This window comes from Nycticebus coucang, chromosome 21 (assembly GCF_027406575.1).
Source record: "Nycticebus coucang isolate mNycCou1 chromosome 21, mNycCou1.pri, whole genome shotgun sequence".
Classification (NCBI taxonomy): Eukaryota; Metazoa; Chordata; class Mammalia; order Primates; family Lorisidae; genus Nycticebus; species Nycticebus coucang.
The window spans coordinates 43840929-43868437 of NC_069800.1; the positions used below are offsets into that span (position 1 = coordinate 43840929).

Consider the following 27509-nt stretch of genomic DNA (forward strand, 5'->3'; position numbering starts at 1 on the left):
GGTAAGATTCTTGCCAAGAGGATTAATGTTCATATTGAGCATATTTAAGCACTCTAAGAGCTAAGATAGTTTCCTGAAATGCATGAAGGAAAATGATTGGAAAAAGAAGGAAGCCAAAGAGAAAGGTACCTGGGTTCAAATGAAGGGCCAGACTGCTCCACCCAGAGAAGCTCACTTTGTGAGAACCAATGGAAAGGAGCCTGAGTTCCTGGAACCCATTCCCTATGAATTCATTGCATAATAGGTACAGCACAGCACACAGGATAACCAAGAGAACCAATGGAACCCTGATATTAGGTGCTAGAACCTATTTATTCCCCATAAATTCATGGCTTAATAGGTGTACAGCATAGCACACAGGATAACCAAGAGACTCCACGAAACAGTAATATGAGGTGCTGGAACCTACTCCCCATGAAGTCATGGCATAATAGTCATTACATTCAATGGCAAGGTGCCTCCCTGAGATAATAGAACCTTTTCCCTATGAATTCATGTCATAATTTAATAAGTCTTAAAAATAAAAGGTTTATCATCATTGAAAAAAAAAACCAGAATGACAAATGTTGGTAAGGATGTGGAGAACTTGGAACACTTGTGCATTGCTGGTGGGAATGTAAAGTGGTATAGTCATTGTGGAGAATGGTATGGCATTTGCTCAAAAAATTAAATATTGAATTACTACTATAATTTTGGGAATATACCCAAAAGAAGTGAAAGCGGCTCGGCGCTTGCAGCTTAAGTGGCCAAGGCTCCAGCCACATACACCAGAGCTGGCGGGCTCGAATCCAGCCCCGGGACTACCAAACAACAATGACAACTATAACCAAAAAATAGCTGGGCGTTGTAGTGGGTGCCTGTAGTCCCAGCTACTTGGGAGGCTGAGGCAAGAGAATTGCTTAAGCCCAGGAGTTGGAGGTTGCTGTGAGCTGTGATGCCACAGCGCTCTACCCAGGGAGACAGCTTGAGGCTCTGTCTCAAAAAAAAAAGTGAAAGCAAGGACTCAAACAGATATTTGTACACCAATGCTCACAGCAGCATTATTCATAATACCCAAAATGTAGAAACAACACAAATGCCCATCAACAGATGAATGAACAAACAAAATGTGGTATATACATATAATTAAATATTACTTAGCCTTAAAAAGGAAGGAAATTCTGACACAAGATATGACATGGATGAACCCTAAAGACATTATAAACGAAATAAGACAGTCACAAAAAAGACAAATATATCATTTCACTCCTATGAGGAACCTAGAGTGGTCAAATCCACAGACTACAGAAAGTAGAATGGTGGTTGCCACAAGCTAGGGGGAGAAAGAAATGGAGGCTTACTATTTAATTGGTAGAGAGTTTTAGAATGGGAAGATGAAAAGTTCTGCAGATGGATGGTGGTGATGACTGCACAAAAATGTGAATGTATTTAATCCCACCAAACTGTATACTTAACAAATGGTAAAATGATAAATTTTATGTGTATTGCTTTTTTAAAAGGCCAAGCTGCTGTTACTTCATCTTTCTTCCACTGATTAAATGAACTCTTCTTAAATGCTATAAAAACACATACCTTTCTGTAAAACAGTGCTAAAGACCCAGTTCTCTTTGGCTTGCTTATTGCAGTTGGATGTACCTCTTGCACTTTAGTTAGATGGGTCGGTTTTGGAGAAGAGCCCATTAATGATTGAGTAGTAAGTGACACAGGACTCTTGACTTTGGACTCCCGAGTTGTATTCATGGAGATAGGTATCAGTGTGATCTCTCCAGCGTCATTTGCAACACCTAAATGTATAAGGAAGAGTTCTCAGTTTAAGAAATAAGCTGCAGATGTTTTAGGAAATTTATCTATTATATGCAGAGGGTACCACAATATGTATATGTATTTTAAGAAAGGAAAAAAAACTGTATTAAAGTTGTAATACTCAATATATACTAATAACAAAAGATGAATACATGTCGCGTTTGACTTCTGCAATTATAAGAGGTGCTTGAAGTGGTTATCATCAGCATCCAGGCACTTCTGAATATGGTGAACTACTGTTTGAGCAGTGTGGACTAAAGATCTCCTGCATCTTCCCTGTGCACTTTACACACAGTATCACATGTCTCAAACTTTGCACGAACGCATTTAATTGTTAGGTGTGTTGGAGGTTCTGTTGCATACTGCTGCCTCCATTGTGATTGTATGTGTATTTCCACAACACCCTCAAATTTCAATTACTGTGCTTCCACCATTTTCTTTCTTTTTTTTTTGAGACAGAGTCTCACTTTGTTGCCCTGGGTAGAGTGCCGTGGCATCACACAGCTCACGGCAACCTCCAGCTCTTGGGCTTAGCCGATTCTCTTGCCTCAACCTCCCGAGTAAATGGGACTACAGGTGCCTGCCACACGCCTGGCTATTTTTTCTTTTTTTTGTTACAGTTTGGCTGGGGCCGGGTTCGAACCCGCCATCCTTGGTATATAGGGCTGATGCCCTACTTAGCCACAGGCGCTGCCCACTTCCATTATTTTCTTTGCCTGTTCTGACTATTGCATGGTAACACTAGCATTCATTCGATTAACACTATCTTTTGAGTAAAGGTCATACTACACATTGCTACCACAATTCAATTCAACTTCAAAAAGTAATATATAGATAACAAAATATGTTAACGTTTTTTGGCACCCCTGGTATATATACAATGTCTGTATGTGTGTAAGCATAGGAATATGTTAAAGAAGGAGAGGAAGGCTACAAAATAGTAATTTCTAGGGCATGATTGAATTCTTATTTTCTATTTCCGCCCTGAAATAATAACATTCTGTTTTGTTCTGGTATTTCAAATTTATTTTAAAAAGTAAAATTTGTTCTCTATTTTGTATATGCCTGTGATGTTTTAATATTTTAAATTTAATAAGGGAGAAAAGCAAATTTTGCTTTGTTTTGAGCACGTAAAGAGATGCACTAATTCAGAAAGCTGAGAAAAGAAAATAAATACTAACAAAGAGGGTAGTAAATTTATAAAGTTTGAAAATTTGTTTGAAAAAGCAAAGGATCCACACAGAGGATTTTTGGGACAGTGAAATTACTTTGTATGATGCTATAGTCATGCACACTGTCAAAATCCACACCCAAGACCAAGAGTAAATTCTTAGGTAAACTGCAGGCTTTAGACACGTCTCTGTGTGAAACGTATGTGCATGGGGGAGGAGTACAGAGAAAATGCCTGTGCCTTCTTCCTCTGAATTTTGCTGTGAGCCTGTAACTGTTCTACAAATCAAATCTAGAGTTAGAAAGACCATATGACCCAATAAAGTGTAAGACATCTCTTAAATTTTTATTCAACTCAGAAAAAATATAAAATAAATGCATTAAAATGTTACCATGCAATGGAATTGTAACTTTATGTCCTGTTGTCCCTGTTACAGTGGCTGTGGCCATTGTTAGAAGAGTTTGTCCAGGTAAAATTGATATATTTTCTGTAGCAATGCTTGAAGAAGGAGCAATTTTTAATTTTGTTCCTTCTGTTACGATCTTGTCCAGAAGTATATCCTTTGGGGGGTCCTCTCCAAAAAGTCTTCTCTTAGCACTCCCTGCTGCAGGAGAGCTGTAGCGTTCATGGACAGAAATTGGAGACAACGGTTGCATATCTAATTAAAGGGAAAAAGAAATTTAAAACAATTAGAAATGTATTCCAAAATAATAAATAATGTTTATTCATTTATTCGACAGCTATTGAGTTACTAAGCTAGGCACTTTAGATCTAGCGATGAATAACATGGCCTCTGTCCTTATGGAATATCAAAGTCTAGGAGAAGAGAGAGGCATGAAGTAAGTCTTTACAATAAAATGTGAAAATTATGATAGTTCATCTCCCTGAACATTTGCTATGTTAAAGGAGCGTAACTTTTTAAGAAATGAGTCTAATTATGATGGATAAGTTACTTAGTTCAATGTAAGCATTTCACATGGTATATAGAAGCAGTACCTGAACCCCATAAATGCATCAATGTACAAAGTTATGATTTAATAAAAAACAATTAAAAAAAAGGACCATAACTTTAAGGGTAAAATAGAAGTTGAGAGGCAGAATTATGTGTCCATTAAATTTAAGTAGTCTAATGTCTCCCAATTTCACCTAGTAAATAGCACCTAAGAAGAAGAAAAGATACAGCAAAAATCAGTCATTTGGGTCAGAGGTTTGCCTCCTTTTATATTTCCACACTATAAGCTGTTTAAGGCAGCAGCTGTGGCTGTCTGATTTAGTAAGTATGGAACCATCTTTTTTTTTTTGAGTCTTATTATGTCGCCCCGGTAGAGTGCCGTGTTGTCACAGCTCACAACAACCTCAAACTCCTGGGCTTAAGCGATTCTCTTGCCTCAACCTCCCAAGAAGTTGGGACTACAGGCACCTGCCACAAGTGCCCGGCTATTTTCTTGTTGTAGTTGTCATTGTTTGGCTGGCCCTGGCTGGGTTCGAACCTGCAACCTCCAGTGTATGTGGCTGGCGCCCTAGCGGCTGAGCTACAGGCACCGAGCCACATATGGAACCATCATTTTTTTTTTTTTTTGTAGAGACAGAGTTTCACTTCATTGCCCTTGGTAGAGGGCCGTGGCGTCACACAGCTCACAGCAACCTCCAACTCCTGGGCTTAGGCGATTCTCCTGCCTCAGCCTCCCAAAGAACCATCTTTAATAAATCCATCAGAAATGAGTAAAGATGATATGATTCTGCTTACCTTGCTTTAATTTAAGGGTCGGCAATAGTGTGTTGATCAAAAATAAAGTAAGTGTTAGGGATTAAACCTCTCTTTCAGTGCTTCTCATTCTCTCTCCACTATGTGCACAGATTCTTCCAGCCCCTTACAATTCTACATCTTTTCCCACAATCATCACCAACTGATGTCAGTTTTACAGGTACCTGATTTACAGGTATGTCAATATGTATTTTTTTGGTTGCTGTTGTTATTTACTTTCTTTTTTTCTTTTGAGACAGAGTCTTACTATATTACTCTTGGTAGAGTGCCACGGCATCACTGCTCACAGCAACCTCAAACTCTTGGGCTTAAGTGATTCTCTTCCCTCAGCCTCCCAAGTAGCTGGGACTACAGGTGCCTGCCATAACCAGCTGCTACAACCAGCTGCTTTTTGGTTGTAGTTGTCATTGTTGCTTGGCAGGCCCAGGTTGGATTTAAACCTGCCAGCTTGGGTGTATGTGGCTGGCGCCCTTGCTGCTGAGTTACAGGCGAAGCCTGCTTTTTTTTTTTTCCTTGAGACAGAGTCTCATTCTGTCACCTACGCTAGACTGCTAAGTTCTCAGCCTAGTTCCCAGCAACCTAAAACTCTTGGGCTCCAGGAATCCTCCTGTCTCAGCTTCCTGAGTAGCTGGGACTATAGGTATATGCCACCACACCTGGATAATTTTTCTATTTTTAGTAGGAACAGGGTCTCACCCTTAGTCAGGCTGGTCTCTAAACTCCTGACCTCAAATGATCCTGCCACTTCGTTGTCCCAGAGTGCTAGGGAGTTCAGCCCCTGTTTTCTTGAGATAGAGTCTCTGTCACCCAGGCTAAAGTGCAATAGCTTCATCATCATCATTCATGGCAACCTCAAACTCCTGGGCTCTAGCAATTCTCCTGTGTCAGTTTCCTGAGTAGCTGGGAATACAGTATGTGTACTACAACCAGATAATTTTTTCTATTTTTTTTTTTTTTTTTTGGGTAGAGATAGGGGTCTCCCTTTTGCTTAGGCTGGTTTTGAACTGGCCTCAAGCAATCCTACCTTGGCTTCCCAAAGTGCTAGGATTATAGGAATGAATCACCATGCCCAGCCAATAATATGGGTTTTTTTTACAGTTTTTGGTCAGGGCTGGGTTTGAATCCTCCACCTCCAGAATATGGGGCTGGTGCCCTACTCCTTTGAGCCACAGGCGCCACCCAATAATATGTTTTTAAAGTAAAAATATTTCATTATTTTTTATTACCTTTATAAGAGAATTAGATGGTCATGTACTCTATTTTCAAAACATCCTCAGCCAGGCCCAGTGACTCACACTGTAATCCTAGCACTCTGGGAGGCTGAGGCACAAGGATTGTTTGAGCTCAGGAGTTTGACATCAGCCTGAGCAACAGTGAGACTCCATGTCTACTTAAAAAAAAAAGTGCAGGCATGGTGGCTCATACCTATAATTCTAGCACTCTGGGAGGCCGAGGTGGGTGGATCACCTGAGCTCAACGAGTTAGAGACCAGCCTGAGCAAGAGAGAGACTCCATCTCTAAAAATAGCCAGGCGTTGTGGCAAGAGCCTGTAGTCCCAGCTACTTGAGAGGCTGAGGCAGGAAAATTGCTTGAGCTTAAGAGTTTGAGGTTGTTGTGAGCTGTGACGCCATAGTACTCTACTGAGGGCGACAAAGCAAGACTCTGTATCAAAAAAAAAAAAAAAAAAGAAAGAAAGAAAAAATTAGCTAGGCATTGTGGTGGGCATCTCTAGTCCTAGTTAGTTGGGAGGCTGAGGCAGGAAGATTACTTGAGCCCAGGAGTTTGAAGTTGCTGTGAGCTAGGCTGATGCCATGGCACCTAGCCTGAGGCAACAGAGTAAGACTCAGAAAAAAAAAAATATGCACAAACAATATGAAGATACCTCTGGCAATTATTTGGAAACTCTCTATATTACTTAGATGGCTAGGAAATAGTCATTGCTTAATAAAAATCTTTCCATAATTCTGGTGCTTATGAAAGCAGCTATGACTTCTGTCCTCAATGAACAAGTAGACATTTCTATTCTGGTCCCCATTACTCCTTTACAGATTTCTACTTGGATGCCTTATATCTAAGAAATCCAAGTTAGTTCTTAAATATGACTAGGCACATTCAAAGCTGACATTTCAAGAAAACACTCAAGTTACAGCCATAAAATTAGCTGCAAATCCCTTTAAATGATCTTTTCTTAGCACAGTAATGGAAAAGCTATGGTGGATACTCAATAAAAATTTAATGAAAGTACAAATGATAGGCTCACATACACCAGAGCTGGCAGGTTCAAATCCAGCCCAGGCCTACCAAACAACAACGACAACTACAACCAAAAAATAGCCAGGCATTGTGGCTGGAGTTTGTAGTCCCAGCTACTTGGGAGCTGAGGGAAGAGAACTGCTTAAGCCCAAGACTTGGAGGTTGCTGTGAGCTATGACACCATGGCACTCTACCGAGGGCAATAAAGTTAGACTCTGTCTCTAAAAAAAAAAAAAAAGCTGATTCAAACTTAGAAAAGACCATGAAAATTTGCCAAGGCACAGAAAAGTTGCTCACTTGTATATTTTTTGGGAAGAAAGCAGTAAGAACTTTAAACATTATTCTTGGTAAGTTTTTTTTTTTTTTTTGAGACAGAGCATTAAGCTGTCACCCTGGGTAGAGTGCCATGGCATCATAGCTCCCAGCAACCTCCAACTCCTGGGCTTAAGTGATTCTTTTGCCTCAGCCTCCCAAGTAGCTGGGACTACAGGGGCCCGCCACAACGCCCAGCTATTTTTTGGTTGCAGGCATCATTGTTGTTTTGGCAAGTCCCAGGCAGGATTCGAACCCGCCAGCTCAAGTGTATGTGGCTGGCGCCTTAGCCGCTTGAGCTACAGGCGCCAAGCCTATTCTTGGTAAGTTTTTAAAGAAAAAATAATTCTCAGTATGTCTAATATATATATATTTTTTTGAGTCTCACTTTGTCACCCTCAGGAGAGTGCTGTGGCATCATAGCTCACAGCCACCTCAAACTCTTGAGCTCAACTGATTCTTTTGCCTCAGACTCCGGAGTAGATGGGAATGCCTGGCAATTTTTAGAGATGGGGGTCTCACTCTACCTCAGACTGGTCTCAAACTCATGAGGTCAGGCGATCTACCCACCTTGGCTTCTCAGAGTGTTGGGATTACAGGTGTGTGCCACCATGCCTGGCCTTGTTTCTAATGTTTTAAATTATGGTGTACCAAATAAATATTTTTACTATTTCTTTCATTTCTCTAAACATTAATAACTGGTAGTAAGAAAAGTTTTTTTGTTTTTGTTTTTTTGTAGAGACAGAGTCTCACTTTATGGCCCTCGGTAGAGTGCCATGGCATCACACAGCTCACAGCAACCTCCAACTCCTGGGCTTAAGCGATTCTCTTGCCTCAGCCTCCTGAGTAGCTGGGACTACAGGCGCCCACCACAATGCCCAGATATTTTTTGGTTGCAGTTCAGCCAGGGCTGGGTTTGAACCCGCCACCCTCGGTATATGGGGCCGGCGCCTTACCAACTGAGCCACAGGCGCCGCCCAATAAGAAAAGTTTTTAATATTTTCACAAGATTTATTAAGGTAACAAAATAATCATAATTATCCTCATTGATTAAGATTGCTTTGAGGCCCAGTGCAATGGTTCATGCCTGTAATCTCAGCAATTTGATAGCTGAAGGCAGGAGTTTGAGACCAGCCTGTATAACACAGTGAGACCCTGTTGCTACAAAATTTTTTTTAAAAAATTAGTGAAGTATGGGGGCACATGCCTGTGGACCCAGCTACTTGGAAGGCTGAGGCAGGAGGATTGCTTGAGTTCAAGGCTGCAGTGACCTATGATCATGCCACGCACTTCAGCCTAGGTGACTAGAGTAAAACCTTGTCATTTAAAACCAAACAAAGGTTGTTTTGCATTCCCAGCTTGCACAGTCATTTTTATGGCCCTGCCCTGCATGTAAAGCAAAGACTGCACAGATGTATGCACAGTCCAAAAACGGATGTATCTTACTATGTAATCTGAATACTTGTTCACCTAAGGATTACCGAGAGATAATGTGTAGTCAGGAGATTTTCTTACTTGATTTTAAAAAAATCTGAGAGGCTGGGTGCAGTGGTTCACACCTGTAATGCTGGCACTCTGGGAGGCCAAGGAGGGTAGACCCCTTGAACTTAGGAGTTCGAGACCACCCTGAGCAAGAGTAAGACCCTGTCTCTACTAAAAATAGAAAAACTAGCTGGGAATGCTGGTGAGTGCCTATAGTCCCAGCTACTCAGGAGGATGAGGTGAGAGGATCAGTTGAGCCCAAAAGTTTGAGGTTGCTGTGAGCTAAGATGATGCCATAGCACTCTACCCAGGGCAACAGAGCGAGATTCTGTCTCAGAAGAAAAGGTAAAAAATTTGAGAGCTATATAGTTCAGAATATACACACATCTATTTGCCAAATCACAAGAGAAACTAAGAAAAAAAGCACTAAAATCTTCCCACTGGTAAAATTCAAATGAAATATTCTTTTTTTTTTTAGAGACAGAGTCTCACTTTATTGCCCTCAGTAGAGTGCTGTGGCGTCACACAGCTCACAGCAACCTCCAACTCCTGGGCTTAGGCAATTCTCTTGCCTCAGCCTCCTGAGTAGCTAGGACTACAGGCGCCCACCACAACGCCCGGTTATTTTTTTGTTGCAGTTTGACCGGGGCTGGGTTTGAACCCGCCACCCTTGGTACATGGAACCGGCGCCCTACTCACTGAGCCACAGGTGCCGCCAAACTCAAATGAAATATATATATATATATTTTTGTGGTTTTTGGCCGGGGCTAGGTTTGAACCCGTCACCTCCGGCATATGGGACTGGCGCCCTACTCCTTGAGCCACAGGCGCCTCCCACAAATGAAATATTTTAAGAGTGTGGCTGAGTCATTTATTAGCTAAACTTAAGCATCCCAAAAGAACATGAATATTCTGTTTTGACTTAAATATTTTTCTTCAGAGATGTATGTATGTATATTTTTCAAATTTTTGCCCAATTTGTAAAGGTAGTATGTGGCTTTTATTTATTTATTTTTTTTCTGGACACAGGGTCTTACTATTTTGGTTAGGCTTGGCTTACACTCAATCCTCTTGCCTCAGCCTCTTGAGTAGCTGGGAGTACGGACACATGCCATTGCACCTGGCTTTTAGCTTGTTTAGTTTTCTATTAGCATTCTAGAGAGATTGTAAACATTCATTAAAAGTTCAAAATAGGGGGCGGCGCCTGTGGCTCAGTGAGTAGGGCGCCGGCCCCATATGCCGAGGGTGGCGGGTTCGGACCCAGCCCCGCCCAAACGGCAACAAAAAAATAGCCGGGCGTTGTGGCGGGCGCCTGTAGTCCCAGCTGCTGGGGAGGCTGAGGCAAGAGAATCGCGTAAGCCCAAGAGTAGAGGTTGCTGTGAGCTGTGTGACGTCACGGCACTCTACCGAGGGCGGTACAGTGAGACTCTGTCTCTACAAAAAAAAAAAAAAAAAAAAAAAAAAAGTTCAAAATATTATTTCCTCAATAAATGATATGGCAATTTTAAAAGATTGATTATATCAAAATTCTATTAATGCAGTATAAAAAAAAGCATACAATGAATGACACAGGGTGATAACACAGGATCTGGCCTCTTTTCAAATCCTGATGAATAAATTAGATTTCTTAATAGCATAGTCACAAGACTTAAAACTTTCTCAAAAAAAAAAAAAGGTATTTGTTACTCTTTAATCATTTACCAATGTTCAACCTACCCCTTCGAAGACTCCCACTATCAGTCCGAACTTCCTTGACTCTTGGATGCATTATAGGAGACATTGGCATCATGGGAAGATGTCCCTGTACGTTTCCTCCATTTCCTGTTTCAAAGTTATTTGGGAATATAACCTATGGAAAACAAAACCCATGTGCTTTACATACAGATAAACCCACTGATTAAATTTTTTTTTTTTTTTTTTGAGACAGAGTCTCACTTTGTTGCCCTCAGTAGAGTGCTATATAATCATAGCTCACAGCAACCTCAAACTCGTGGGCTTAAGTGATTTTCTTGCCTCAGCCTCCCAAGTAGCTGGGACTACAGGGCCCGCCAGAATGCCCCTCTATTTTTAGAGATGAGGTCTTGCTCTGGCTCAGGCTGGTCTTGAACTTGTGAGCTCAGGAAATCCACCCACCTTGGCCTCCCAGAGTGCTAGGATTACAGGCGTGAGCCACTGCACGCCTTTAATCAGGCCAGGTCTGATTAAAACTATTAATAAAAAACTATTAAAACTGGCCTGATTAAAACTATTAATAAAAAAAAAAAAGGGGTGGCAAGTGGCTCAGTGGGTAGGGTGCTGGCCCCCTACTAAGGGTGGTGGGTTTGAACCTGGCCCCGGCCAAACTGCAACAAAAACTAGCCAGGCCTTGTGGTGGGTGCCTGTAGTCCCAGCTGCCTGGGAGGCTGAGGCAAGAAAATTGCCTAAGCCCAGGAGTTAGAGGTTGCTGTGAGCTGTGAAGCGACAGCCTCTACTGAGGGTGAAAAAGTAAGACTCTTACTTTTAGTTTTCTATTAGCATTCTAGAAAGATTGTAAACATTCATTAAAAGTTCAAAATATTATTTCCCCAATAAATGATATGGCAATTTTTTTGTAGAAACAGGGTGTCCCTCTTGCTCAGACTGGTCTCGAACTCCTGGCATCAAGCAGTCTTCCCACCTTGGCCTTCAAAAGTGCGAGCTGCTGCACCTGGCCTCCTGTATTGTTTTATTTCTCTTTCCTTATTTCTTCACAAAATAGAACAACTTGCATAATGTGCTTTTTTTTTTTTGTAGAGACAGAGTCTCACTGTACCGCCCTCGGGTAGAGTGCCGTGGCGTCACACGGCTCACAGCAACCTCTAACTCTTGGGCTTCTGCGATTCTCTTGCCTCAGCCTCCAGAGCAGCTGGGACTACAGGCGCCCGCCACAACGCCTGGCTATTTTTTTATTGCAGTTTGGCCGGGGCTGGGTTTGAACCCGCCACCCTCGGCATATGGGGCCTACACCCTACTCACTGAGCCACAGGCACCGCCTTTTTCAATTTTTTTAGGGACAGGGTCTCGCTCTTTTGCCCAGGATGAAGGAGTACAACTATGTGATAAGAGCTCACTGCAGCTTCAAATTCCAAGGCTCAAGCAATCTTCCTGGCTTAAGCTCCCAAGTACCTGGAACTGCAGGCACATGCCAGCACACCTGGCTAATGTTTTTAATGTTCTGCAGAGATGGGGTCTTGCTGTATTGCTTAGGCTGGTCTTGAACTCCTGGCCTCAGGCCATCCTCCTACCTCCAGCCTCACACTACTGGAATTAGAAGCGTGAGTCACTGCACCTGGGCTCAATTGTTAATATTATCAGTATATGAAAAGAGTTTATTTCACTTAATTTTATAATTTATCTATGTAAGTCACTGACCACTAGAAGTAAACCTATAAGGGAGGCACTGCCATTCTCCATTTAGGGATGAGAAAATTGAGGACCAGAACGTGAAATTTGCCTAAATTAGAATGTGAAATTTACCCAGCTCTAAGTAATACAGCAAGGGTGAGTCAACTCAAATCCTTCTTCAAGTTTATAGCTTTTTTTTGAACTTGAAGGAGTTCAGTTTCTACAATGGAAATATCCTGGTGAATACTGGAGATTGCCTAATCAACCACATTGTGCTACAAAGACCAAAGATGCACGAAAGACAGATTTCAAGAAACCATCTTTTTTGAATTCGCCCAGATCTAGGACAGTTCTTCCAGTATTTTGAGATAGAGAAAAATTAAGGAAGACTAATGAAGTATAAGAAGACACAGAGAAGAAAATAAGATCAAAAGACAGCAGTTGGGGCGGCGCCTGTGGCTCAGTGAGTAGGGCGCCGGCCCCATATACCGAGGGTGGCGGGTTCAAACCCAGCCCCGGCCAAACTGCAACAAAAAAATAGCCGGGCGTTGTGGCGGGCGCCTGTAGTCCCAGCTGCTCGGGAAGCTGAGGCAAGAGAATCGCGTAAGCCCAAGACTTAGAGGTTGCTGTGAGCCGTGTGACGCCACGGCACTCTACCAAGGGCGGTACAGTGAGACTCTGTCTCTACAAAAAAAAAAAAAAAAAAAGACAGCAGTTGGCTGAGTGCAGTGGCTCACATCTGCCATGCTAGCACTTTGGGAGGCCAACCTGAAGGGATAAGTTGAGGCCAGGAGCTTCAAACTAGACTAACCAACACAATGAGACCCTACTGCTACAAAAAATTAAAACAAATAATGGCCAGGCTGGGCGTGGTGGCTCACGCCTGTTATCCTAGCACTTTGGGAGGCTGAGGAGGAAGAATCGCTTGAGCTCAGGAAGTAGACACCTGAGTAAGAGGAAGACCCTATCTCTACTAAAAATAAAAAAATTAGCTGGGCATTATGGTGGTCGCTCATAGTCCCAGCTACTTGGGAAGCTGAGACAGGAGGATCACTTGAGCCCAGGAGTTTGAGGTTGCTGTTGGCTAGGCTGATGCCATGGCAACAGAGTGTCATGTCATGTCTCAAAAAAAAAAAAAATTAAAATATTAGCTGGGCATGGTGGTGTACAACTGCAGTCCCAGCCACACAGGAGACTGAGGCATGAGTATTGCTTTAGCCCAAGAGTTTGAAGTTACAGCGAGCTATGATGATGCCACTGTACTACAGCCTGGGCAACACAGGAAGACAATGTCCCAACAACAACATAAAAAAAATGAAAACTGAGAAAAAGAAGGCTAATGGGAGAGGTGGAGATGAAGAAAAATACCTTAATCTCTCACGGGATATTGAACTGCTTAACATGTGATTTGTGCACAACTTTTGGCACAAACGTCTCATGTTTTTAATCTAAATACCACTAATGAAAAGTGTTCAACTCTTTACAATGACATTTGAAAATGTAAAAATGATAAGATTAATGGTTTCTTAGATACAAACAAAATTTAAAAAAATAGGTAAGTTGAACATCATCAATATTAAAAATTTGTGTGTTCTGGCTCAGCGCCTGTAGCTCAGCGGCTATGGTGCCAGCCACATACACCGGAGCTGGCAGGTTCGAACACATTCCAGGCCTGCCAAACAACAATGACAATTAGAACAACAACAAAAAAAATAGCCTGGCATTGTGGTGGGCTCCTGTAGTCTCAGCTATTTTGGAGGCTGAGGCAAGAAAATCGCTTAAGTCCAAGAATTTGAGGTTGCTGTGATCTGTGATGCCACTGCACTCTACCCAGGGCGACACAGTTAGACTCTGTCTCAAAAAAAAAAAAAATAATTTTTTTTTGTGTGTGTATTCATAAAGACATAATCAAGAAAGTGAAAAGACAATGTAGAGGAAAGGAGAAAAGTTTTGCAGATAATGTATGTGATCAGGGAGTTGTAGCTATAATATACAAATAACTTCTGTAAATCAATAACAAAAATAACCTAATTAAAAAACAGGTAAAAGGCTGGACGCCTGTAGCTAAGTGGCTAGGGCTAATATACCAGGGCTGGTGCGTTAGAACCTGGCCTGGGCCTGCTAAACAACAAAGACAACTACAATAAAAAAAAAAAAAATAGGCTCGGAGCCTGTGGCTCAAGCTGCTAAGGAGCTAGCCACATACACCAGAGGTGGCGGGAATTGAATCTAGCCTGGGCCTGGCAAACAACGATGACAACTACAACCAAAGAATAGCCAGGCATTGTGGTGGGCTCCTGTAGTCTCAGCTACTTGGGAGGCTAAGGCAAGAGAGTTGCTTAAGCCCAGGAGTTGGAGGTTGCTGTGAGCTGTGATGTCACAGCACTCTACCCAGGGTGACAGTTTGAGGCTCTGTCTCAAAAAAAAAAAGATGGGGGTTGTGGCAGGTGCCTATAGTCGTAGCTACTTGGGAGGCTGAGGTAAGAGAATCACTTAAGCCCAAGAGTTTGAGGTTGCTATGAGCTGTGATGGCATGACACTCTACCTAGGGCGACATAATGAGACTCTATTTCAAAAAAAAAAAAAAAAAGTAGGCAAAAGATCTAAATGGACATTTTCTCCAAAAGAGATATAAAAAGGCCAATATGTGCACGAAAAGATGCTGACCATGATTAGCCATCAGGGAAATGCAAATCAAAACCACAATGAGCTATCTGTTGATACCCACCAGGATCCCTAGAATCAAAAAGACAGTTAATAACAAGCATTAGCAAAGATGAAGAAAAACTAGAATCTTTATACAATGACCATGGAAAAGTCTTGACAGTTTCCCAAAAGTTTAAAATTACTGTATGACTCAGCAATTTCACTCTTAGAAATACACCCAAGAAACATGAAAACATATGTACACACAAAAATTTGTGCCTGGGGCAGTGCCTGGGGCTCAAAGGAGTACGGCCCTGGCCCCATATGCCAGAGGTGGCAGGTTCAAACCCAGCCCCAGCCAAAAACTGCAAAACAAAACAAAAACAAACAAACAAAAAAAATTTGTGCCTGAATGTTCATACCAACATCATTCATAACATCCAAAAGTTGGAAACAATCCAATGTTTACTGAATGACAAGTGAATAAAGTGTGGCATAACCATACAATGAAATATTATTTGGCAATAAAAGGAAATGAAATACTGATGCATGCTATAACACAGATGAACCTTTTTTTTTTTTTTTTTTTTTATAGAGACAGAGTCTCACTTTATGGCCCTTGGTAGAGTGCCGTGGCCTCGCACAGCTCACAGCAACCTCCAACTCATGGGCTTAAGCGATTCTCTTGCCTCAGCCTCCCAAGCAGCTGGGACTACAGGCGCCCGCCACAACGCCCGGCTATTTTTTGGTTGCAGTTTGGCTGGGGCCGGGCCTGAACTCACCACCCTCGGTATATGGGGCCGGCGCCTCACCAACTGAGCCACAGGCGCCGCCCTACAGACGAACCTTTTAAAGCATCACGCTGGGTGGCACCTGTGGCTCAGTGGGTAGGGGGGCATGGCCCCATATACCGAGGGTGGCGGGTTTGAACCCGGCCCTGGCCAAACTGCAACAACAAAAAAAATAGCCAGGTGTTGTGGCTCATGCCTATAATCCCAGAACTTGGGAGGCTGAGCAAGTGGATTGTCTGAGCTCACAGGTTCCAGACCAGCCTGAGCCAGAGTGAGACCTTGTTTCTAAAAAAATAGCCAGGTGTTGTGGTGGGCACCTGCAGTCCCAGATACTTGGAAGGCTGAGGCAAGAGAATCATCTAAGCCCAGGAGTTGAGATTGCTGTGAGCTTTGACTTTACAGCACTCTACTGAGGGCAATAAAGTGAGACTATCTAAAAAACAAAACAAAACAAAACAAAACGCATCATGCTATGTGACAGCAATCAGCCACAAAAGACTACATTGTTACGATTTCGCTTATATAAAATGTTCAGGAATAGGCAAATTTACGAGACAGAATGTGTATGATAGGTTACTTAAGACCTAGGGAGAAGACGGCAGGTAGGGAGTGATAGCTAAAAGGTATGGGTTTCTTACTGAAAAGATGAGTATGCTTTAAAATTGACTGTAGTGATGGCTACCCCAAAATCACTAAATTGTATGCTTTAAATGGGTGAATTATGTGAATAATTCAGTATGTAAATAAAGCAGTTATTTTTTAAAATGTATTTTTATTCTTTTTTTTTTTTTTTTGAGATGGAGTCTCACTTTGTCACCCTTAGTACAGTGCCATAGCGTCCTAGCTCACCTGGATAGAGTGCTGTGACATCACAGCTCACAGCAACTTCCAACTCGTGGGCTCAAGCGATTCTCCTGCCTCCCAAGTAGCTGGGACTACAGGCACCCACTACAATGCCCGGCTATTTTTTGGTTGCAGCTGTCATTGTTGTTTGGCAGGCCCGGGCTGGATTCGAACCCACTAGCTCAGGTGTATGTGGTTGGCACCTTAGCCGCTTGAGCCACAGGCACTGAGCCCTTGTTATTTTTTAATTAAATGATAAGATTATCAGCCTTGTTCTAACTCACTTCTTCACAAGTAGGAACTTTGTTTGCAGAAGCCTGGAGAGCCTCCCACAGGGCAGAATCGCAACTCCATGCTAAACTCTGCAAAATCTGCTCTTCGATGCTGTTCAAATGTTTCACCATGTCCCTTGAGAGACCCTCCTCTGAACGAATCACCACCTCAATAACCTGGAGAGGAGAAAATTAAGAAGCCAATGTGGTTTAAGCAGTCAATTCAACTCTGGTCTTACTCTGCAACAAAGAACCAACGCCACTGGTGAACCCTAAGTCTGTGGCTTACTACCCTGTTTCCCCGAAAATAAGACATCCCCTGAAAATAAGACCTACTTACAGGAAAGATAAGACATCCCCTGAAAATAAGACCTAGCGCATCTTTGGGAGCACACCTTAAAATAAGACACTGTCTTATTTTCAGGGAAACAGGGTAGTATCTCCTAATTTATAAAGGAACTTTAAAGTCTTAAAAATAGGTGTGGCACCTGTAGCTCAGCAGCTAGGACTCCAGTCATGTACACTGGAGCTCACGGGTTTGAACCCAGCCCAGGCCTCCCAAACAACAACTACAACCAGAAAATAGCCGGGCATTGTGGCAGGTGCCTGTAGCCCCAGCTACTTGGGAGGCTGAGGCAAGAGAATTGCTTAAGCCCAAGAGTTTGAGGTTGCTGTGAGCTGTGATGGCATGGAGGGAGAAATAGTGAGACTCTATCTCAAAAAAAGAAAAAAGTCTTTAAAATATATTTCACTCACATTTTTGTTTTTCATGTTTTATTTTACATATGAAAAGCTGAGGCAGTAATAGGTGGAAATTGGTCAATAGCCCTATAGTGGTACAAGTCTTGGGTTGCCAGTCTAATTCCATTTTGAATGTACTGCTCCTTTCCAGCTATTCTTCCCAATATCTCAAAACAGAACGAATAAATTACTTAAAGTCACTTAGCTTATGTACTCTATCATTCTATTTTAATAAGGGGAACTATATAGAATAAAAACTAAGTACATGAATAATAATGCTAATACTGATGATTAACAATTAGATTACAATGTATGTTTTTTTTTTTAATAAGACGGAGACTCAATCTGTCACCCTGGGTAGAGTGCCGTGGCATCACAGCTCACAGCAAGCTCCAACTTCTGGGCTCAAGTGATTCTTCTGCCTCCGCCTCCCAAGTAGCTGGGATTACAGGTGCCCGCCACAACGCCTGGCTATTTTTTGGTTGCAGCCATCATTGTTGTTTGGTGGGCCCAGGCTGGATTTGAACCTGCCAGCACAGGTGTATGTGGCTGGTGCCTTAGCCACTTGAGCCACAGGCACCGAGCCTATACTATGTGATTTTAAATATTTATATTTATGTGTATCTTCTGGTTTTCTTCAAAGAGCATATCATTTATATGGTAAAAAAAGAAAAAAAGGCATTTAACTTTTTTCTTTTTTTGAGAGAGGATCTTGCTTTGTCACCTGGACTAAGTACAGTGGCATTATCATAGTCCATCGTAAACTCAAACTCCTGGGTTCAAGTGATCCTCCTGCCTCAGCCTCCCAAGTAACTAGGACTATAGGTGTGCAACACCACCATGCCCACCTAATTAAAAAAAAAAAAAATCTTTTTGTAGAGACAGGGCCTTGTAATTGCTCAGGGTGATCTCAAACTCCTGGCCTCAAGTAACCCTTCCACCTTGGCCTACCAGAGTGCTAGGATTACAGCATGACTTGCTGCACCCAGTGAACACTTAGCTTCTTGAATAAAATAAAGATGTACAAATAAAAAACAAATTGCTATTAGGTTGCAGGCAAAAACTAAGTTTTTCCTAAAGGCAAAAGCTGAATACACACATCAACATTAAAATAAGTATATAGAATCAACTATATTTTAAATGTTAATAATTCAAACAGATACACTTTTCAGTGATCTGCATTGCCTATAACTCTAACCCAGGTATACTTTATGTATAAAAATGGAATTCTTCAACCTAATTCTTCCAGCATCAGTAGTTTGAAAGTAGCCCAGATGACTAAATATTTACTAAATCATGCCAATAGGTGTAGTAGTAGCATTAGTCTTAAATTTTGATGACAGGTGACATCAAATTGATTGATTGTGATGATGAAATATTGACTACAATGACATACTAACAGCTCAGTAGCTGTGACCTATATGTTTTATAAGAAAAATGTTAATAAAAATAGTTCTAGAAAAAAAAAAAAAAAAAAAAACTAAAGCAAATAAGATTCACCTATACTGAATTAGCTCAAATTTGGGGAAGAAGCATAATCTGTTGTTATAGCTTCATGATTAGTTAGATCACCACCAAAATCAATTTTAGGCTTTTTCTTTCTCCTGGTAGAAAGTGCTTGTTTGTTCTTCACTATGCTGCAGCTGGTTGATAGAATTATGATTTTCATTTTCATGTATGAAAATTTGAAATTAAGTACTTCTTTCCAGGTCACACTTGCAAGTTAGTGATAGGAAAACAACTGAGGCTATGAGATTGATTTAACTTATTGATATCTTTATATTTTCCTTTTCATTCTGGATTTCACCCAAAAGGAATATATATTTTCAGAACACATCTGGAAGTACTTTCCAGACATTACAACAGTGTATTTCTTTTTTTTTTCTTTTTAACTTTTTATTTTGAAATAATCCAGAACAGTGTATTTAAAAAAAATAAAAGATAGGGCGGCGCCTGTGGCTCAGTGAGTAGGGCGCCAGCCCCATATGCCGAGGGTGGCGGGTTCAAACCCAGCCCCGGCCAAACTGCAACCAAAAAATAGCCGGGCGTTGTGGCGGGCGCCTGTAGTCCCAGCTGCTCGGGAGGCTGAGGCAAGAGAATCGCGTAAGCCCAAGAGTTAAGAGGTTGCTGTGAGCCGTGTGACGCCACGGCACTCTACCCGAGGGCGGTACAGTGAGACTCTGTCTCTACAAAAAAAAAAAAAAATAAAAGATAGGTATAGCTAATGGCATACGTCCTTCATGCTGTTTCTCTTTTCACTTCCCAGACATAACACTCACCTAAAGTAATGTGTGTCCTTCCCAAATTTCTCTACTCTCCTTACATACATATTTATACCTATCAACAAATATATAATATACTCTGTGTTTTTAAATTTGCATAATGATATTCTACTGAATTAATCATTTTTCAGCTTGCTTTTTCACTTAAGATACTTCAGAGATCTAGCTATATTAACACTTTTGTCTCTGGTTCATTGAGTTTAACTGCTTTATAATATCCCACTGCATGGATATAAAGTTTATTTATCATCCACCTACTGAAAGACATATTACTTCTATTTTTTTCACAATTCATGTAAGGCTGCAGAGCATACCATTTTGTGTCCTTGTGTATATGAACAAAGGCTTCCCCAGACAGAAACAACAGTATATTTCTTCACCACAAAGATAAATATAAGGTTTATATGAGGTCCATCATAACTGAATTTTGCCCTCATCTCACCTTATAAAAATAAAATGGTTGCAAATTGAGAACTTCAATAATCCAAGGAAATGTTCGAGGTGAGCTATAGGCAAAGAGCACAATTTCCAAACAACAAGCCATCAAGGAACGATGAAATATATCTTGCTCTAACAGAACCTTGGGGAACAGAAAAACCACAGTTTAATATTTCTGAGCCATTTCAGTCTTTGACAATCTATAAAGAAAACTATAGGGCTCAGTGCCTGTAGCTCAGGGACTAGGGTGCCAGCCACATACACCGGAGCTGAAGGGTTCGAATCCACCCCGGGCCTGCCAAACGACAATGACAACTACTACTAAAAAACAGCCGGGTGTTGTGGCAGGTGCCTGTAGTCCCAGCTACTTGGGAGCCTGAGGCAAGAGAATTGCTTAAGCCCAAGAGTTTGAGGTTGCTGTGAACTGTGATGCCACAGCACTCTACCCAGGGCAACAGCTTGAGGTCTCAAAAAAAAAAAAAAAAAAACAGAAAGGGTCGGTACCTGTAGCTCAGCTGCTAGGGTGCCAGCCACGTACACTGGAGCTGGTGGATTCGAATCTAGCCCGGGCCTGCCAAACAACAATGACAACTACAACCAAAAAATAGCTGGGCGTTGTGGGTGCCTGTAGTCCCAGCTACTTGGGAGGCTGAGGCAAAAGAATCGCTTAAGCTCAAGCATCTGAGGTTGCTATGAGCTGTGACACCATAGCACTCTACCCAGGGCAACAGCTTAAGACTATCTCAAAAAAATAAATAAATAAAATAAGATACACAAACTGGTATAACAGACATTGGAGATTCACAAAATGGGAAAAGTTGGAAGGAGCATGAAATGAAAAAGTAGATATGGGATACAATGTACACTTCTCAGGTGATGGGTACACCAAAAACCCAGACTCTACTGCTATACAGTATATATGTGTAATAGAATTCAACTTATACAGTGAAATCTATAAAAAAAAACAAAAAAAGTTTTTTTCCAATTTTTGACCAGGGGCTGGGTTTGAACCCACCACCTCCAGCATATGGGGCCAGTGCCCTACTCCTTGAGCTACAGGTGCCACCAAATTTTTTTAAAAACAAAAATACAAAAAGAGATTAGCAGTTTGTAATCCCAGCACTTGGGAGGCCGAAGTGCGTAGATTGCCTGAGCTCACAAGTTCAAGACCAGTTTGAGCAAGAGTGATACCCCCATCTCTAAAAAATAGCCAGGTATTGTGGCAGGCACCTGTAGTTCCAGCTACTTGGGAGGCTGAGGCAACAGAATCACTTGAGACCAAGAGTTTGAGGTTGCTGTGAGCTGTGACGCCCTGCCACTCTACTGAGGGCGACAAAGTAAGACCCTTTCTCCAAAAAAAAAAGAGACATTAGCAGAGCAGACGCATACAAATGTGGCATGGGGGGGGGGGTTAAGAATTGTTTTTTTTTCACATGTCCCTAATCTCCTCCAATTGGTTTGCAACTGTTTAAAAATCCCGCATAACCCAAGTATATGCTGTCTATAAGAAACACACTTCAGGCTCGGCACCTGTGGGTCAAGCGGCTAAGGCGCCAGCCACATACACCTGAGCTGGCAGGTTCGAATCCAGCCCAAACCCGCCAAACAATAATGACGGCTGCAAAAAAATAATAGCCGGGCATTGTGGCAAGCGCTTGTAGTCCCAGCTACTTGGGAGGCTGAGGCAGGAGAATCGCTTAAGCCCAGGAGTTGGAGGTTGCTGTGAGCTGTAAAGCCATGGCACTCTACCCAGGCTGACAGCTTGAGGCTCTGTCTCAAAAAAAAAAAGAAACACACTTCAAAGTAAAAGGATGTAGTATAAAAAGGTGCATCACGCAAACATTAATCAAAAGAAGGAGTGGCTACATATAAACATTAGGTAAATTTCAAGAGCAAACAGAAGTACCAAGGGCAGAAGAATACTTTATGATAAAAGTATCAATTCACCAAGAAAACAGTAAGTAATCCTAAATGTGCATGCACTAAACAGCAGAGATTCAAAATATGCGTGTGAAGGACCAATCTGATAGAACTGAAAAATAAAAGGCCAAATCCATAACTATATCCAGATATCTGAATATCCTTTTTACAACAATTGATGGAACTAGACAGAAAATCAGCAAGGATATCAAAGAACTCAAGAAATCGACCAAGATACAACTGATATTTATAGAACATTCCATCCAACGACAGCAGATCGTCAAATAGTATTGTTTCATTCATGTTCATTCTGTTTTAACATTAATGAAAAATGTCGATTCCAGCGGAGGCCAATGATTTGCACATTCTACCCATGGCATGTGCTTTTTCTCTGGGTGTTGGGTGTTGTGGCGGGCACCTGTAGTCCCAGCTGCTTGGGAGGCTAAGGCAAGAGAATCGCATAAACTTCAGTTTCCTCTCATATTCTAAAGATGTGTACATCAAGTTAATTGGTAAGTCTAACTTGTCCCAGTATGAGAGTGGGTATATGAGTGTACCTTGTGATGGAATGGTGTACTATCCAGGGTTGGTTCCTGTTTTGTGCCCTGAGCTGCCAGCATAGACTTTGACCACTTGTGACCCTAAACTGGAATAACTGGGTAAATAATTACCTTATATGTTTTTAATTAATTTTTCTTAAATATATGTGTAGCTCATTTATTTCCATGTTTAACATTAAAAGTGTTTAGGTCTTTATTCACAAGTTCGATAACATTTTTATAACCAGATATATCCCATAAGAACTTAACTCCTGTTTATATCAATTACCTATGATAAAATTTGTTTTGTTATACATCCTTTTGTCTTAAGTCACAGTTTCCAAGAACCTACTGACAACATTAAGTAAGGATTTACTATAAAGTGTTTTCAAGTATCCACAGAATATTTACCAAGATAAACCATATCTTGGGAGGTAAAATAATCTCAACACAAATTTTAAAAATTGAATTCATACAGATTGTGTTATTAAAGTATAGCAATGGAAAATAAACTATGGACTATACTGGGGCAGCATCAGGAAGATCTTTGTGGTTACAGAATAATTCTGTACCTTGCATTTGGTTACATTATGTGGTTACATAATCTATACATGTGATACAATTACATAGATGGATACATACTGCCGCAATGTCAATTTCCTGGTTGTAATATTATAAATTGTAACCACTAGGGGAAACCAGGTATAGGGTACCTAGAACTTCTTTGTACTACTTTTTCAACTCCCTGTGAATTTATAATTATTTTAAAATAAAAAGTTGACCCTTGACTGCATTAATGTACACAGCTATGATTTAATAATAAAAATAAAATAAAATAAAAAGTTGAAAAATTTACTTCTTTCCTCAGAAGCCATGGGAGTGTATGTTCTATCAAGATGTTGGGGGTAAACTACTAAGGAGAAAGATGCAAAATTAAAAAAAAGAAAGATAAGTAAAAGAGGGAACAAACAGAAGAGATATGAAAAAGATTTCCAGATGAAAACAGAAATTCTATTACAATAGTTATATAACATTCTTAGATCTCAACCTGTTCCTGCTGAAATAGAAGGTCAGAAGACTCCCAGAGTGACTGACTACAGCAGGAAGAAAGGAGGGAGGAGGAAACCAGAAAGATCATATGATAAGTTTGACTTGTAGAAAAATTCCTTTATAGCAGAGAGAGGGAAGAAGGGAGGGGGTGGGGCCTTGGTGTGTGCCACACCTTCTGGGGGCAAGACATGATTGCAAGAGGGACTTTACTTAACAAATGCAATCAGTGTAACCTGGCTTATTGTGCCCTCAATGAATCCCCAACAATAAAAAAAAAAAAAAAAAAAATTCTTTTATTTAGCTTACTGAAGAGAGTGGTTAGGCTTGGCACCTGCAGGACAGTGGTTATGGTGCCAGCCACATGAACTGAGGCTGGCAGGTTTGAGCCCAGCCTGGGCCAGCTAAACAATGACAACTGCAACAAAAAAATAGCTGGGTGTTGTGGTGGGTGCCTGTAGTCCCAGCTACTTGGGAGGCTGAGGCAAGAGAATCGCCTAAATCGAAGAGTTTGAAGTTGCTGTGAGCTGTGATGCCACAGTACTCTACCGAGGGCGACAATGACACTGTCTCAAAAAAAAAAAAAAGAAGAGAGTGGTTAGACTGGTCAAATAGTCAAAGAACATGACACAATTAAAAAAAAATTCCCACTATTTTATATTCCAAAATCCTAGGAGTTTAAAAAAAAAAAATCTTAATTATTAGTTGGCTTAATAGTTGGAACATGACACAATTAAAAAAAAAATTCCCACTATTTTATATTCCAAAATCCTAGGAGGTTAAAAAAAAAAAATCTTAATTATTAGTTGGCTTAATAGTTGGAACATGACACAATTAAAAAAAAATTCCCACTATTTTATATTCCAAAATCCTAGGAGGTTAAAAAAAAAAAAAATCTTAATTATTAGTTGGCTTAATAGTTGGGTGGATTCATTATTGCTCCCTGGTAATGAAGGACCAAAAAAAAAAAAAAAGGACCTAGATTGCTAGATTGAGAGGACATTATGTGATGAATTTTGCCTATTTCACATTTCTGCCTAGACGTGGCCAGTCCTACATGTGCCAAGGTCAATTAAAATGTCTTTTTGACCTACTTTGCCATAAACTGCTAACCTCTACAATGCCCTGTAGAGCATCTCAAAACACTGCTTCCAGGCTAGGACTTTTGAACCTTTGCCAATGGCTGGGAGAGTGGATTTACTTACTGACATGTCCATTCCATGGAGTCTTCGAGTTTCCTGAACCATTACAGTCTCCAATATTTTATAATACAAAATTTCTGCCAGCTTTAGTCTGTTTACAGCAAAGTCTACAGGGAAAAATATGGGGAAATGAGCTCATCAGTTTTAGTTATTAAGAACTGAAAAACAAAAATTATATACTCTTAAATCTGATACATTATGGAAAATAGGCAAGGAAAAACTTGAGTTTGTACATTTTGGGGGACAATCTGACGACCTTCGATATTGTGCCAATTTTTGTTTTGTTTCTTACCTATGTGAGATCCTGGCTGTTCATCTGTTGACTGAGTATAGTGTTGGCAGAAAGTCTCTCCTATTCCTTTCACTATTTTCATAATGTTTTCCAATGGATTACGTACACAAGATCTATAAAATACAAGAGAAACCTAATTACCAGGAAAAACATGAGTGCCAACATTCTTTTTTTGAGACAGAACCTTAAGCTGTTGCCCTGGGTAGAGTGCTGTGGCATCACAGCTGACTGCAACCTCCAACTCCTGGGCTCAAGTGATTCTCCTACCTCCACTTCCCAAGTAGCTGGGACTACAGGCACCTACCACAATGCCCAGCTATTTTTTTTTTTTTTGGTTGCAGCCGTCAAGGTTGTCTGGTGGGCCCAGGCTGGATTCAAACCCGCCAGTTCAGACGCATGTGGCTGGTGCCCCAGCCACTTGAACCACAGGTGCCAAGCCCCAACATTCTTTATTTCAAAAATTAGTTTGGGGCTCAGCGCTTGTAGCTCAGTGGCTAGGGCACCAGCCACATACACAGAGGCTGGCAGATTTGAACCCGGCCCGGGGCCTGCCAAACAAAGACAACTACAACAACAACAAAAAAAAATAGCCGGGCATTTTGGTGGGTACCTGTAGTCCCAGCTACCTGGAAGGCTGAGGCAAGAGAATCGCTTAAGCCCTTAAGCTTAAAAAAAGAGTTTGAGGTTGTTGTGAGCCTTGATGCCACAGAACTCTACCAATGGTGACATAGTGAGACTTTGGCTCAAAACAAAACAAAAAAAATTAGTTTGGTTTATAGCAGCCAAAGTTTTTTAAGACACAGGGTCTCACTCTGTCACCTTGGCAAGAGTGCAGTGGTCTGATCATAGCTCACTGCAAAATCCAACTTCTGGGTTCAGGTAATCCTCCCCACTCAGCCTTCCTAGTAGCTGGGACAGTCACCAAAATTCTATTTTTAGTTATAAACCTATATGTGTGAACAAAGTTTTATGTATACAAAATTTTTTATACAATATACAAAATTATTTTTTATATATGCAAAATAATTTTTTTCTGTGAGTTTGACTATTTTATATACCTCATATAATGGAATCATGCAGTATGTCTTTTTGTGATTGGCTTATTTCACTTAGAATAATGTACTCAAGGTTTCTTCTTCTTTTTTTTTTTTTTTAAAGCAAGCTAAGGTCTTGCTCCTGTTGCCCAGGATGGTGTGTAGTGGCATTATCATAGTTCACTGTAGCCTGAAACTTGTAGGTTCAAGTTATTCTCCCACCTCAGCCTCCTGAGTCGCTGGGACTATAGGCGTGTTCCAACACAGCTGGCTAATTAGCTTTCAATTCTTCTGAAAATATACCCAGAAGTGGTGTTACTGAGTCATACGGTAATATTTTTAACTTTTTGAGAAACTATACTGTTTTACATAGTGGCAGTATCATTTTACAATTCTAAATGTGTTAAGAGTTCAAATTTTTGCATATCCTCACCAACACTTGCAATTTAGCTTATTTTGGGGAGAGGGGGAGTAGTGACCATTCTAACAGATGTTAGGTGACATCTCATGGTGTTTTTTCTTTAATTACAATTTTTTTTCTTTCTTTAGAGACAGAGTCTTACTCTGTTACTCAGGCTAAAGTACAGTGGCATGATCATAGCTCACTATAATCTGAAACTCCTGGGTTTAAGAGATCCTCCTGCCTTGGCCTCCCAAAATGTTGAGATTATAGGCATAAGCCACCATCCAGCTCTCCTGTGAGTTTTTTTTTTTTAAATTAACATTTTCTTATCACCTACAATTTTAATTTTGTACTTATTGAAAAAATTCTTTTGGACTTAAATAGATTATCATGTTTGTCTCTTGCACACATATATAAAAAAAGACAGTGAGACCTTGTCTCTACAAAAACAATTTTTTAAAATTAGTCAGGCATGGTGGCAGGCACCTTAGTCCTAGCTACTTAGGAGGCTGAGACAGGAGGATCACTTGAGCCAGGGAGTTTGAGACTGCAGTGAACTACGGTAGCACCACTACACTCTAGCCTGGGTTACAGAGTGAGATCCTATCTCCAAAAAAATCTAAAAATTAAAAAAAAGGAAAAGATGAGTGGAATAGGCTAATTAAAAGTCTTTATTTTCAGCTTGGCAGCTGTGGCTCAAGGGGCTAAGGCGCCAGCCACATATGCCTGAGCTGGCAGGTTCGAATCTAGCCCGGGCCCGCCAAACAATGACAGCTGCAACCAAAAAATAGCCGGGCATCGTAGTGGGCGCCTGTAGTCCCAGCTACTTGGGAGGCTGAGGCAAGAAAATTGCTTAAGCCCAAGAGTTGGAGGTTGCTGTGAGCTGTGATGCTACAGCACTCTACCCAGG

The 27509-nt window shown here is 41.1% G+C and overlaps 1 protein-coding gene across 8 annotated transcripts in view; it reads right to left on the reverse strand.

The window, feature by feature from the left end:
- RBL1 (RB transcriptional corepressor like 1) overlaps positions 1 to 27509 on the reverse strand; it is a 73593-nt gene that overhangs the window by 24773 nt on the left and 21311 nt on the right. For 5 of the 8 annotated variants that reach the window (XR_008376447.1, XM_053573547.1, XM_053573546.1 and 2 more), the window contains 7 exons: positions 25163 to 25275; positions 24874 to 24977; positions 20167 to 20304; positions 16714 to 16878; positions 10503 to 10635; positions 3366 to 3632; positions 1573 to 1784 (listed from right to left, as the gene is read on the reverse strand). Coding sequence is in view for 7 of the 8 variants with exons in the window: in XM_053573547.1 (XP_053429522.1) it covers positions 1573 to 1784; positions 3366 to 3632; positions 10503 to 10635; positions 16714 to 16878; positions 20167 to 20304; positions 24874 to 24977; positions 25163 to 25275 (1132 nt within the window). In the remaining variant the exon portion in view is untranslated. The other 3 variants (XM_053573553.1, XM_053573549.1, XM_053573548.1) reach the window with 3 other exon arrangements.